At 42.3% G+C, this 15,332-nt stretch overlaps 1 protein-coding gene across 1 annotated transcript; it reads right to left on the bottom strand.

Annotated features, from left to right (window-relative positions):
- Nucleotides 1–671: 671 nt before the first annotated feature.
- On the bottom strand, nucleotides 672–14,719 carry LOC115987469 (F-box/kelch-repeat protein At3g23880-like). Its single transcript, XM_031111014.1, has 2 exons — nucleotides 13,554–14,719; nucleotides 672–882 (listed from the first exon to the last, which is right to left on the bottom strand). Exons 1-2 carry the CDS (start codon nucleotides 14,717–14,719, stop codon nucleotides 879–881), a joined length of 1,170 nt encoding a protein of 389 aa, XP_030966874.1. The 3' UTR covers nucleotides 672–878.
- Nucleotides 14,720–15,332: the final 613 nt, after the last annotated feature.

Here is a 15,332-nt window from a genome sequence, read left to right as displayed (position 1 = left end):
TTGTTGGCTCTCAGGGTCATATGACGAGAGCATCGAATCATGTGACAAGAGCACTTGAATCGTGGATTTTTTTTTTTTTGGCTTTACCAAATTCTGAGGGCCCATTTGGTAGGGAAGTTTGAGTAGTGTTGTTTGTAATTTTTTTTTAAATACGTGTAGATGAAAAAGTGTGTGAAAAAGTGTGTAATGTTATTTAAAAACTGAAAATAAGTGTTTGAAATACCCTACCAAACGGGCCCTGAGTGTTGGAAATTTGTTCAATTTAAAGTACTTGTTGTGGGCCTTGTGACAGACAATTTAATTTTACTAACAAAAATTACTCTATTTTTTCTATTTTTATATATATATATATATATATATATATAAAATAAAAAAAATAAAAAAGTAGATTGGGATAACTTTATTCACTCGAGTAAGGTTCCACATGATAATTGGCACATGAATCATTCTATAGAAGAGTTGCACCTTGATTTATATGCATATTCATTGAACAAAAATGTTTCAATCATCAATCATGGATAGTCAATTAGGTTGGGTGAAATAGAGTTGGAATTTGAGATTTATTAAGAGGTTTTCATGTTGAGAAATTGGAGCCAGAGTTTTTTTTTAGATTTATTAAAAGGTAGATTGGAGGAATTAATTCGAAAAACATGAACACAAAGTAATCTTGTCTTTTAATAAAATATCTTTGTTTATAAAAAAATTAAAACTAGCCTAGACTTAGAAAGACACTTAACATTTTTGTCTAAAATTTTAAATGATCCTTTCCAAACAAAGAAGGCTTGACAAAGATCCATAGGCCAAAAAACAAATCTGGACAAAAAGAAAAAACAGCTGCCACATTACGTGAATGCATCCTTCAGCCCTATGTATTTTTGTTACCTGCAACACAAATGACAATCACAAAAAAATATTAATCTTCAATTTATAAAATCATTAGCAAAAAAAAAAAATTCTCCTAGTACCAACCATACTCTGAAATCACCTACTAACAACAATCAGATTACCAATACAACAATAATAGACAAGAATTGTGTCATATTACAAACCATATAAAATAAACTATAACGAACCCTTAACCAAGTGCTGTCCAAGGACTGCCAATTCTACCGTACAAAGAATCCAACCAACTAATGAATTCCAATCAATTCCCACTTTTTAAATATTTGTATTTGCAGTCTTTGTTTTGTTTTGTTTTGTTTTGTTTTTTTTTTTTTTTTTTGGTCATGATAATAAAGATAATCAACAAATAAATTCATATAAAACACCAAAATCAAATCAATAAACAGTAAAGGAAAATTTCCTTGTATTATCAATCATACTAGTAAATAATCCTGAAATTCATTTCTTTTCCCTGATTATCCAAGAAACAAACAGCCAAAGTACAATGATAATATATATATATATATATATATATATTTATTTATTTATGAATAAAAATGTATTAAAAAAAACAAAAGAAAGATCTAAAGTGAAGTCCAAAACACCAAACCAGCAGCAAACAAACTGCAAACCCCATTTTGAAAACTAAACAGAACTAACTCCCCCAAACTAGCAAATTACACCAAGAAAGGGGTGCATACAAACTCTCCAGCAAATATATTACACTCCACCTAGAGGATTAGTCAAATAACCTACTAGCAGCAAACAACATCTAAGCACAAGACCAGAACAGCAAACTAGAACAGAAGATGCAACACTTTGAAGGCAGCAAGCAGGGGATAAGTGATTCACCAGCCCCACTTTCTATTTGCCTTGTTTTATTTTTTTTAACCACTAGCACATGACTACTAGCTCAACCATCACCAAACCAGTCAACCATGCTATAAAAAAATTGTCTAACAAGTAATCTTTTACATTTACTTCTCTCAATTGTTGTGATCCTTTTTTTTTTTTGCTAGGTAATAAAAGTTTTATTGATAGCAAAAATGCAATGTGTTTACGATTGTAAACACATGGCAAAGAAAGAATACAAACAAATCAAATAGCAGATCTAAGAGAAATAAGAAAATCAGACAAGGAAGTACAATGCGTGAGTCCCCAAAACAAAGTCCTAGCTAGCGATGTCTTAAACAGTTCAATAGGTCTCTTAATGTCCTCAAAAGTTCGGGCATTGCGTTCCTTCCATACTAACCACATAAGACATGCCGGTACCATATTCCAAACATTTGAAGAATAATTCCCCAAACAATTCCTCCAAGTGAAAAGAAGAGAGTCAACTATATACTACATCACCCACTAAACACCAAACATAAGGAAAACTTCACTCCACAAAGCATGAGCAAACTTACAATGGAGTAAAAGGAGATCCACAGTTTCCTCATCACACTGACAAAGACAACACCAATTAACAAGAGGCAAGTTCTTCTTAACAAGGTTATCTATGGTAAGAATCTCATCCCTAACAGAAGTCCATAAAAAGAAAGACACCCTTTTAGGTACCTTAATACACCAAATGCTCTGCCAAAGGAAAGAAACAGAAGGGGATTTTAATAAAGAATTATAAAAGGTGTGCATATCAAAAATACCACTACCATTCAATTGCCAAATTAGAACATCATCACTCTCCCCCTTGGTATTCTGGTAGAAACATGCTAAAAAAAAAGGATTAAAATCTCCCATTTTCCTAGTCATTGAATGCACGACAGAAAAGTAAGTTTCAACTCCTACCACCCCCATCTGGTGCATAAAAAAACAGATCAGAAATCAAAGCCTCTTGAGCCATAGCATAGACAAATAGTTCCGGATATAACTCTTTCAAAGAAGTAGGACCGCTCCAAGGGTCATGCCAGAATCGAATGCGACTACCCTCTCCCTCTGCATACACCACATGACTAAAGAAACTATTTGCATCTTTTCTAATTCTCTTCCTCCACAACCCACGACCATGTGTCCCTCTAACAACTCTAGTGCACCACCTCCACTACCCTCCCCATATATGGTGGCAATGACCTGAAGCCATAAATGGGTAACTTCCTTCCCAAAGCGCCATAGCCACTTCCCAAGCAAAACTTGTTTAAAAAGCCCAATCCTTAGAATCCCCAAACCACTTGCCTCCACCGGCCAAATAACCTTATCCCAAGCAACAAGCGGATATTTAAAAACTTCATCAGATCTCCCCCAAAGGAAATTCCTCTGAATCCTCTCTAATCTGTCCACTACATGTTGTGAAATGGTAAACAAAGAAAGATAATAAACGAACTGTCACTAACCTATTCTAAGAGACAAAAGAAAATTCATAAGTGTAGAACAATCAGAGAGACCCCAACACTGAGACCAACCAAAAAGGGTTCGATGACATAAATCTAACAACTGAGCCAAAGATTTTCCTGTATCCTCAAAAGAACGCCGATTCCATTTAGTCCAAATAGTCCACATTAACTGAGGTTCTAACAGAATTGGGGTATTTGCACATTTACGAAACATAAAAGAAGAAATTCCAATTCCTCTAGAAGTTGAAAGAAAGAGTCCAACAGCGTTGGTTCTTTTTGAGGTTGTGATTACCTTCTTTTATTAAGTCCAATTGCCAAAAGAAACCTAAGTTGTGATTGCTTACACTTACATCATTTTCCTTCTAATTTCTATATAATATACCATAAACATGGATATAATTTTCTCCCTACAGCAAACCAGGCCATTTAATAATTAAATAATACTATACTATATTTGTTTGATTAGTAAAATAAAACTTCTATAGAAAAAAAAGGTCCCAATTAAAATCCTATTCTATACCCATAATTCAATTCCAAAGTCCTCTCTCCAAAACCCTAATCAATTTTCCATAGAAAAGCCAAAACAATTACTGGAGAAGTAATACAAGGTCCAATTTACCCTCCTTGCCCCATTAATGTCAATAATCTTTCCACATCAACTAACAACCAAAGTGAATCAATAGACTGCAGTCTACTTCATATAATTCAGCTAAACAAAACAATACTTATTTTTTGGGCAAACACCACTTATGGTCCTTAGAGTTTCTCCCATTTTTCAGTTTCGACCTTAGAGTTTCAACATGGTTAAAAATTTGTAAAATAATCCAATTTGTATTTTCCCAACAGCATAATAGAGAACTATACAACAAATTCAAGTTCAGAAAAGTGGACAATCTTATCCTCTTTTTTTGTTACATGTCAATACCACGAAGCAATTATAAGCCATCTTGGTAGTCACATGGCACTTGTAATCCACCTTGATTACCGGTGTACAATTTCTAAACCATTTAGAACCTTTTTTTTTAATCATAAACGCGCCCAATCACATGAAATGTCAGTGTCCAAATTAGCATGTAGACCAAATTATATCATTCTAGAAATTTAAGGATTCCATTACTACTTTAGAAACCCTAGCTAAATAGGAAAAATGAGGCAAAATTTAATGACCAAAAGTGGCTTTTGCTCTTTCCTTCTTTTTATTTTTTTTTTTATTTTTTTATTTTTTTTTATTTTTTTTAATAAAAAAACAAACCCTAAGGTTGTCACTAGGGTCACGTCAGATCGATGCAACTCCCATACTCAATACAACATAACACATTTAATCAATAAAAACCCCTAACAAAACACAACTCTACCTACAGTTACATGGTTACAGCAACTTATGTTTGGTCTAATGCTATACTCTATTGACTTTACATTGATGCAAAACTATATGTCAGTTACACAACACAGTATCAGAAGGCAACGGTTGATCACAGCAGAAAAATCTAAGCATGTCTAACGAAATGGAAAGTGAAACAAATTTTCATATAGAATATGGATTGGATGTGACACTTTCAGCATATAGAAAAAGATAATAACATAAGTGGTCATTTACATTTACCATTTCGTGCTTGTGAATGACTCATCCTGTCATCAGCCAAAACCACAAAATCATATTTAACAATTTTGAACACTCTTTAGAGCATCTTCTTCAACTACAATGGGGATTTTGGCCATCATCAGTCCAATATTATTTGGGGGGATATCCCTCCATGTTTAATGTGGACTATTTGGCAAGAAATAGGCATACTTTTTAGGGGACAGAACATACATCATTGTAGTTGAAACTGTTTTTGCTGTGATTGTTGTATGATTGGATGGCTGCCTTGAACAGGCTGTCTTTTTCCTCTTTCAAGGAGTTTGCGGACTTGTGTTATTTTTGTACATTATGTCTTTTTTTTTCTTTTTTCTTTTTTCTGTAAATGGATAAAATTTTGCTACATTACCTATAAAAAAATTTAAAAAATTATGACTACTCTTTTTATCCATTCAAGAAAAAATTAAATCCAAAAGCCATATATTGAGGTTTGAAACTTAATATTTACTTATAGCAATGCAAAAATATCTAGTATATACCAAGAATAAGAAAGAACTGAGGAATGTAAATGCTGAATGATGACGTTGAAAATTGTCACCAATGAGTCACACCGTACTCACGACTCAAAGCGAACCTGCACACCAAGAACGAACGGAAGAAGACCTTTAGAGAGCACCGGTGTGGTGCCGGCCTAACACTCTCCGAAGGTCAAGTCAGAAGTCGTCGTTTCACTTTTTCAGAGCGCAAGAGAGGGTCAATTAATCTTACCCCGATTTCCGAGAATGTCAGTCCTTTTATAGTGGTGGAGAGGTGGCTTTTCTTCTTGACCTCCAGATCTTTCCAATGTGGGACTATGATACCAATTCTCCAAAATGTGGTGAACAACCATTTCCCTTTTTGGATCTTAGTGTTTTTCTGGGTTATAGAGATTTTGGATCATGGGCCCATACTGCGTCTGTCAGCGATGGGCTTTCACAACGCATGGGACTATCTTCACACAGGTCCAACAGTCCCAATCCGTCCGGCCCATTAAGGTAGGCCCAACAGGCTCTATATTTTATCATCTTCAGTTGCCCCCTTCACCCCAATGATCCGTCTGTTTTTTGGGTCAAAGGATCAATGGGGTGACGATCCTAACGTAGGGGCATGACGGGTATTTGTATGACGGAAAGGTATCCGTGAGACCAAGAAAAACTTAACTGATTGACGGATTTCTGGAATATAGTATGACGGTTCCAGGCAGATCAACCCGTCAAAAGAAGATTCATCAAGTTGACGGTTGCATGAAGGGTACAATTCGTTGATGTGCCCTGACAGGTTGTCAACATTATTGATCCTGCCACGTGTCAATCTCTGAGTGGCCGTTGTATAGGATCAAAGCGTCGCTTCGTCTTCCGTGCATCTCCTATATATACAAGGCGCCTTACTTCCATTTTCACATTTTTAACAAGAAATCGACTGTCAGAGCGAAGCCGTCAACCTTGTCAGAGCACTCCGTCGTGGACGTGAATCTACCGATTATAACAACCGTCACCCCTAATCCACCAAGTGTGGTAAGTACTTCAATACATAACCAAGTTACATTTCTGTCCATGCATTGTTGTTAGGCTTACTATACCCGTCAATGATTTCAAACCCGTCAGTCTTAGGTTTTATCGCTAATTGTAGGAAATGTCTAGTGCGTCAAGTAACCAGTCGGTGGTTCGTGACGGGGCGGAATACGAGAATGTATACCCGTCCGGTCATAAAGACCAAGAGAGCCGATTAACCCGTTGTAATTATTGAGGAGGATCCGTCCCCCTTTTTATATATTTTTAGTACTTTGTAAACGGTTTGTTTTAAGTTTGCTTTTGTACTGAACAATATTTTCTTTTTATAATATGCTTCTTCATTATTTGTATCCGTTTAAGGATTTTCTCTCCGTCTCCTTGTATATTAAGCGTAAATTTGGACAAACTGTTCCGTTTATCCGTCCATTTAAAAAGTTTTCCTCAACTTTAATCGGACCCGTTTATGACGTATACGATATACTATCCGTCCACTTTTGTGGGCTGTTTTTTTTTTTCAAGTCGATGGTCCGTTAGCCTTGTGGTGGTTATACCGTCCACTTTATGGACTTATTAAATTATTCACCGTTTTGGTGATCCGTCCACTTTGTGGCGGCTACACCGTCCGCTTTATGAACGTATATAATTTATACAACGTTTTGGTGATCCGTCCACTTTGTGGAGGCTATACCGTCCACTTTATGGATTAGTATCATTCTCACCGTCTTGGTGATCCGTATACTTTGTGGAGGCTATACCGTCCACTTTATGGACTTGTAGAATTACTCACCGTCTAGGTGATCCGTCCACTTTGTGGAGGCTATACCGTCCACTTTATGGACTAGTTGAATTACTCACCGTCTAGGTGATCCGTCCACTTTGTGGAGGCTACCGTCCACTTTATGGACTTGTAGAATTACTCACCATCTAGGTGATCCGTCCACTTTATGGACTTGTAGAATTACTCACCGTCTAGGTGATCCGTCCACTTTGTGGAGGCTATACCGTCCACTTTATGGACTTGTATCATTCTCACCGTCTTGGTGATCCGTCGGACATTCATCTTGTGAATTTCAAGTAACCATTTATGTAGGATGCTGACATCCGTGTAAGATGGTCCGTCCATCTTGTGGACTTTATTTTGTGTCCGTCCATCTTGTGGACTTTTAACTAGCATTCGTTAACTTTGAGGACAATTGTAATGACATCCAAGCAGAAGAAGATCATAATTGTATCTAATTATAAAGATGCGTAAACGAAAAGTGCCTGCCCCCTTGGGCTTAAAAAAGGCACGACAAGATTGTAGCAAGAGAAGCACAGTTTAAAGAAAAAACTCATAAATAGTTAATAAAGGCCAAATGGAAAATTGGTTGCCGTTCGCCGTGTTACTGTCACTGGTAGTATTTCCTCAAATGCTCAGCATTCCATGGATGCGGTAGCTTCTCCCCCTCTGTAGTCTCCAGGTGGTATATTCCTTTCCTTTTCCATGCCGTGACTCTGTAAGGTCCTTCCCAGTTGGGGCTGAGTTTTCCCTGTGTAGGGTCTCTAGCTGCATCCATGACCCTCCTGAGTACCAGGTCTCCTACTTGGAAGTCTCTGTGTCGGACCCGGGAGTTGTAATGTCTGGCCATGCGATCCTGGTATCTTGCGATCCTTTGCTCCGCCGCCGACCTTACCTCATCTATCAGGTCCAGCTGTAGCCTCATAGATTCGTCGTTCCTGCCTTCGTCATGGTTGTGAACCTTGTAACTTGTAAGGCCAACTTCTGCGGGGATGACCGCCTTACTCCCGTATGTCAGTTGGAATGGCGTTTCTCCTGTCGGAGTCCTCGCCGTTGTCCTGTATGCCCATAGTATGCTCGGTAATTCTTCGGGCCATATTCCCTTTGCCCCCTCGAGCCGAGTCTTGATAATCTTTAGCAGGGATCGGTTCGTGACTTCAACCTGGCCATTGGCCTGAGGATGGGCGGGTGATGAGTAGTGGTTTTTTATTCCTAGCTGTGTGCAGAAATCCCGGAAGTGGCCGTTGTCGAACTGCCTCCCGTTATCCGAGACAAGGACTCTAGGAATACCAAACCTGCATACGATGCACCGCCAAACAAAACTTCTAATGTTCTTTTCTGTAATGGTGGCCAAGGCTTCCGCTTCTACCCATTTTGTGAAGTAGTCAATACCCACTACCAAGAACTTTAGCTGCCTTACCGCCGTTGGGAAAGGTCCCATGATATCCAGTCCCCACTGAGCGAACGGCCATGGAGCCGTCATAGGGGTCAGCTCCTCAGCTGGCTGTCCGATAAAATTGCTGAACCTCTGGCATTTGTCGCAGCTTTTAACGTAAGACTCGGCATCCTTCTGCATGGTTGGCCAGTAATACCCAGCCCGTACCAGTTTGTGCACCAACGACCGCGATCCAGAGTGGTTCCCGCATATTCCTTCGTGTACTTCCCTCATTACGTAGTCTGCCTCCTCAACCCCGAGGCATCTTAGGTAAGGGCGGGAGAAACCTCTCTTGTAAAGAATGTCTTTGATCAGGACGAATCTTGCCGCTTGGACTTTCAGCTTCCTCGCTGCCTCCTTCTCTTGTGGCAATAATCCGTCCTTTAAGTATGAAGTTATCTGGGTGGTCCAGCTTCTTTCAGAGCGTATCTCCTGCATATTGTCGGGGTCTATTAGAGGAAAGAGTTGAACAAAGGAAAGTACATTACCCGGTGTCGTCACATGTTCTGCTGAGGCGGCTTTGGCTAGCCGATCAGCGAGCTCATTTTCTTCCCTTGGTATTTGGACGACCGTCACTTTTAGCCCGTTGGCACTCGCCCTTACTTGATCAAGATATCTCTTCAGCCTTTCCCCCTTGCATTCATAATCTCCATTTATTTGATTGGTCACGACTTGAGAGTCGCAATGAACGACCACACTTTCAGCTCCGCTGGCTTTGGCTAGGTCGATTCCTGCTACCACCGCTTCGTATTCTGCTTCATTGTTGGTAATGGGGAAGTCGAGACGGACCATACATTCAATCTTGTCTCCTTCAGGTGACATCAAAACTATGCCGGCCCCTCCTATTCGCCAATTGGATGATCCGTCGGTGTAGATGCTCCACTGGAGTGGCTCTTTTGCCCCCTTGTCCTTGTCATGTGTAAACTCTGCTATGAAGTCGGCTACAGCTTGTCCTTTAATGGCTACACGTGGACAGTACTTGATATCAAATTCGCTCAACTCAATTGCCCACAGCGTCAGTCGACCAGCGGCTTCAGGATTACTCAGTGCCCTTCGCAAGGGCTTGTCGATCATTACGTTCACGGTATGGGCTTGAAAGTAGGGTTTGAGCTTGCGAGCGGCCGTGACCAATGCAAAAGCGAGTTTCTCCATGGGTTGGTATCTTTCTTCGGCACCGCGGAGAGCCCGGCTGGCGTAGTATACAGGCTTCTGCGCATTATCCTGTTCTCTGATTAAGGCCGCGCTGACGGCTGCAGAGGAGACGGCCAAGTAGAGGAAAAGTTCTTCACCTGGTTGCGAGGGACTCAATAGGGGTGGTGAAGATAGGTATGCCTTTAATTCCTCAAACGCTTGCTGACACTCGTCCGTCCACTCGAATGATTTCTTTAATGTGCGAAAGAAAGGCAAGCACTTGTCCGTTGCTCTCGACACAAACCTATTTAATGCCGCTATCCTGCCGTTAAGGCTTTGTATCTCCTTCACATTTCGCGGGGGGGTCATCTCTACTATGGCTCGGATTTTGTCCGGATTAGCCTCAATTCCTCTCTGGGAGACCATGAACCCTAGGAATTTGCCTGCCGTTACGCCGAATGCGCACTTTCCCGGATTGAGATTCATGTTGTAGGATCGGAGCGTACCGAATGTTTCCTTAAGGTCCTCTAGGTGGTCTTCCTCCTTCCGGCTCTTTACCAGCATGTCGTCGACATATACTTGGACATTCCTCCCTATTTGCTGCGCGAACATCTTGTTCATTAGCCTCTGGTATGTTGCCCCCCCATTCTTCAGGCCGAATGGCATTACTTTGTAACAGAATAGTCCTTGGCTGGTTACGAACGAAGTCTTCTCCTGATCGGCCTCGTGCATGCGGATCTGGTTATAACCCGAGAAAGCGTCCATGACGCTTAATAATTGGTGTTGAGCCGTCGAGTCTACTAGGACGTCGACCCTTGGAAGGGGGTAGCTATCTTTAGGGCACGCTTTGTTAAGATCGGTGAAATCCACGCACATCCGCCACTTGCCGCTCGCTTTCTTTACCATTACTACATTCGCCAGCCAATCGGGATAGTAGACTTCCCTGATGAAACTTGCCTCTTGGAGTTTGCGGACCTCTTCCGCTATTGCTTGGTCTCGTTCCGGTTCGAACGCTCTCTTCTTTTGTCGGACGGGTGGAAATGAGGGCAATACGTTCAATTTATGTACCATGACCGAGGGATCGATTCCCAGCATATCTTCATGGCTCCAAGCGAACACATCTTTATTGCTCCTCAAGAAAGCTACGAGCTCTTGACGGATTGCTGGTTTGGCAAGCGTTTCGATCTTGGTTGTTCTATCTGGATTGGAACTGTCGAGGGTTATCTCCTCCAGCCTCTCTGTGGGTGCTGCCGTCGTTCGGTGCTCTTCTATGCTCAGGGCCTGGATTTGGTCTTGCATTTCCATCATAGCTACGTAGCATTCTCGTGCGGCAACTTGACTTCCGCGTAGCTCTCCTATCCCGTACTCCGTTGGGAACTTGATCATTAGGTGGTAAGTTGATGTTACCGCCTTCCACGAGTTGAGTGTAGGTCGCCCAAGAATGGCATTGTAGGCGGACGAACAATCGACCACCAAGAATGTCACGTTCCTTGTGATCTGTTGGGGGTAATCTCCTACCGTCACCGGTAACGTTACCGAGCCCAAAGGGAATACCCTACTTCCTCCGAAACCAACAAGCGGAGCATTTGTAGGTATTAGCTGCTCCCTGTCAATCCTCATTTGCTGGAATGCTGGATAGTACATGATATCAGTCGAGCTGCCGTTGTCGATCAAAACTCGGTGCATGTTGTAGTCTCCTGTTCGCAGGCTGACGACGAGGGCATCGTCGTGTGGATGGTGTAGGCGCCGTGCATCCTCTTCCGAGAACCAAAAAACAGGGCTCTCTCTGTTTGCTATCCTTGGCACTGTGCCCGTCAGCTGGACATTCTGCACCATCCGAAGGTATGTTTTGCGAGCCTTTTTTGAAGATCCGGCCGCAGCCGTTCCTCCGATTATCATCCTTATGTCCCCTAACGGGGGTCTTGGCCGCCCGTCTTCTCGGCGAGGATGTTGTTCTTGTGGGGGTTGATCCGTTCTTCCCTTATTGACGAACTTCTGCAGCTTCCCTTGTCGGATAAGGGCTTCGATTTGTTGCTTCAAGTCATAGCAATCGGTCGTGTCGTGGCCGTGGTCACGATGGAAGCGGCAATATTTGTCTCTGGACCTTTTGCTGGGATCACTCTTCAGCTTTCCTGGGAACGTCAGGGACCCTTCGTCCTTAATCTGCATTAGGACTTGGTCAATCGGTGCGGTTAACGGGGTGAAACTTGTGAACCTTCCGCCCGTGGGTTTTGGATGTCCGTCCTCCCTTCGGTCTCCCATCCTTCCCTTTTTCCGCCCCTGGTCCTGCCGGGGATCCTCTTGTCTGTCTCTTTTCTTGGGTCTATCTTCTCGGGCTAGTAACGCGTCTTCGGCGTTCATATATTTGGTGGCCCTGTAAAGAACCTTCGACATGGTCTTAGGATCGTTTTTGTACAAGGAGAACAAAAACTTACCCCCCCTCAGCCCATTCGTGAATGCTGCTACCAGTATTTTGTCGTCGGCCTCGTCGATCGAGAGCGCTTCCTTATTGAAGCGTGATATGTAGGCTCGCAGCGTCTCCTCCTCTCGCTGCTTGATGTTCATTAAACAAGCCGTGGATTTTCTATACCGATGTCCTCCGATGAAGTGCGTGGTAAATTGAGCACTTAGTTCCTTGAAGGTGCTGATGGAGTTGGGTGCTAGTCGGCTGAACCAAATCCTTGCTGCGCCCTTTAGGGTAGTAGGAAAGGCCCTGCACATGATCGCGTCTGCCACTCCCTGAAGATGCATCAGGGTCTTGAATGTCTCTAGGTGATCTAGAGGGTCCTTGACTCCGTCATAACTATCCATATTCGGCATGCGGAACTTATTCGGCAGGGGGAAGGAGTTGACGGTTGTCGTGAAGGGCGAGTCAGTCCGGTTGACAAGGTTGTCAAGATCACTTGACACTCGACCCTTGAGAGCATTCATCATTACATCCATCTGTTCCTTAATCGCCTGCATCTCCACGATGATGGATTGTGGAGCTGTATCCGTCGGGGAAGGGATGTTAACGTCCCGTCGCAGTGGTCTGCTTGGGGCGTTACTCTCTTGCTGTCCGTCCTGATCTCTCCTTTCAGCGCTGGTCCCTTCTTGATCCGCTCCTTGGTTATTGACCGCCGCATTCTTTTGTTTCAGCTGCTCTTCTAGGTCGTGGTTTTGTTTGGTTAGGCGCTCCACGGCTGCGGCGAGCGTCCTGACCTGTTTTTCAAGGGCAGTCGTGGGGGCTTCTTCCTGAACGTCATTCGTGGTTGCCATTGAGCGAGTGAGTACCATGTAACTCTTTTGTCTAGGAAGCGATTAAGCGCTACACGTTTCCCACAGACGGCGCCAACTGATGACGTTGAAAATTGTCACCAATGAGTCACACCGTACTCACGACTCAAAGCAAACCTGCACACCAAGAACGAACGGAAGAAGACCTTTAGAGAGCACCGGTGTGGTGCCGGCCTAACACTCTCCGAAGGTCAAGTCAGAAGTCGTCGTTTCACTTTTTCAGAGCGCAAGAGAGGGTCAATTAATCTTACCCCGATTTCCGAGAATGTCAGTCCTTTTATAGTGGTGGAGAGGTGGCTTTTCTTCTTGACCTCCAGATCTTTCCAATGTGGGACTATGATACCAATTCTCCAAAATGTGGTGAACAACCATTTCCCTTTTTGGATCTTAGTGTTTTTCTGGGCTATAGAGATTTTGGATCATGGGCCCATACTGCGTCTGTCAGCGATGGGCTTTCACAACGCATGGGACTATCTTCACACAGGTCCAACAGTCCCAATCTGTCCGGCCCATTAAGGTAGGCCCAACAGGCTCTATATTTTATCATCTTCACTGAAATTTTGAGTTGAATACTTGAATCGAGCCTTTTTACCTGCACTTCCTCTTCTTGCTCACTTTCCTCTTGGAAACTGCATCATTTGGTTTGTCAAGTAAGACAAGATTCTCCACATAATTATCAACATAACAATAAGAATACCATCTGCTTCTATAAAATCCCAAATTGTTCACTTGTTGGCTCTCAAGGTCATATGAAAAGAGCATCGAACCATCTAGTTGAATTTTCTGCACTAATATACGATCATTCTTCCAGAAACCTAACACTTTCCAATATTGCATATCGAGGTCAATAGTGAACTGTTTAGTCCAAGAATCCACAACACCATACTCTTTCATAACCCAAACAGAATAACACTTGACACGGCACATGTAATACTCGCCCATATGCTGATGCTCATAACATATTAGAGAAAGCAATCCTTTGAATACTGAGGTAACAATATGAGCATTCAATTTGAATTTACCATTTGGCAAGGATATCACGCGGAAAACCTCATCACCTAAATCAAATGACAAAACTACTGAACTCTGGGCTTCGCCCCAATCATTCGCGGGAAAATAAACAGCTCCATTTAAAGAAGCTGCTTCATGGGGCCAATTACTAATAGTAATCTTAGGCGGATACGAGTCGCCACCACTAGTTATTCTCCAAGATCCCTCTCTTATAGAGTAAACCTCAACCAGAGGTGGTTTGACACCTTCGGACCTAATTTTTACTAATTGATATGCAATTCTCACCACCTTATAATCGTTGTTCCTCGAATCAAACAGAAACGCTAAATAACAAGGAAAGAGGCCAGTAAAGGAAGGCTTGGGAAGGGTAATAAATTTTCTAATACAAGGATTCCAAAGAATAAAGCGGTTTTCTTCATAAAGGCAAAACAATCCATTCACGGAACCGACTAGTTGAAAACAATCGCATCTACTCCTTAGTGGGAACTCAAGATCTTGAATTTGTTCATTATTGTCATTGTCTTCGTGTATTAATTTGTAGCGCTCTACATGGGATTTGACATCCAAATACCTAACAATTAATTTGTTGGAATCGGAGTGTGATCGAGTGAGACCGAAATTGATGAAGGCAGGACTTGTAATTAGAGAGTTGCATGATTTGGAAATGCACCTAAATTGAATTAGGGATTTCAAGGGTAGTCTATGGAAAATCTCCAGCAACACTTCGAATGGCAGATACTCAAACATTCCTTAGAGCATTTGCAGTAGTGTAGCTATAATGCTATATTGCTAAATTTTAGCTACACTGCTGCTCAAATAATGCTCCAGCAGTGGAGCTAAATCCATTTTTTTTAGCTCCACTGCTACAGTGCACATCTATAAATAGATGTGCACAGTTCATTAGAGCTAAAAATAAAAATATTATTTTATCACCCGGATTCTATTATTTTATTCCACTGGCTTCCACTTGCTCATTTCTTTTTCATTCTTTTATCCGTGCCTCTCTCTCTCTCTCTCTCATTCACTGTCATCTCCTCTCTGAGACTCTGAAGCTCATTTCTCTCCATTCACTCTCTCAACTCCGGTCCCTCAGACCCACGCCGCCGAATCCCAACGTCACCGAAGCTCAACTCCGGTCCCTCAGACCCACGCCACCGAAGCCCAACGTCAGCTCAACTCCGGTCCCTCAGACCCACGTCGTCGAAGCCCAACGTCACCGAAGCTCAACTCCGGTCTCTCAACTCTGGTCCCTCGACGTTTGGGTAGTTGGATTTGGGTTTGGTGGGTTCGATTTGTGATTTGTAGCTGTGGGTTTGTTTTGTGGTGTGCTGGGGGTTTGTTTTGTGGTGCTGTGTTGGCG

This window comes from Quercus lobata, chromosome 4 (genome assembly GCF_001633185.2).
Source record: "Quercus lobata isolate SW786 chromosome 4, ValleyOak3.0 Primary Assembly, whole genome shotgun sequence".
NCBI lineage: Eukaryota > Viridiplantae > Streptophyta > Magnoliopsida > Fagales > Fagaceae > Quercus > Quercus lobata.
The sequence above is the reverse complement of the archived record's forward strand: the minus strand, read 5'-3'. Positions and strand labels throughout refer to the sequence as shown.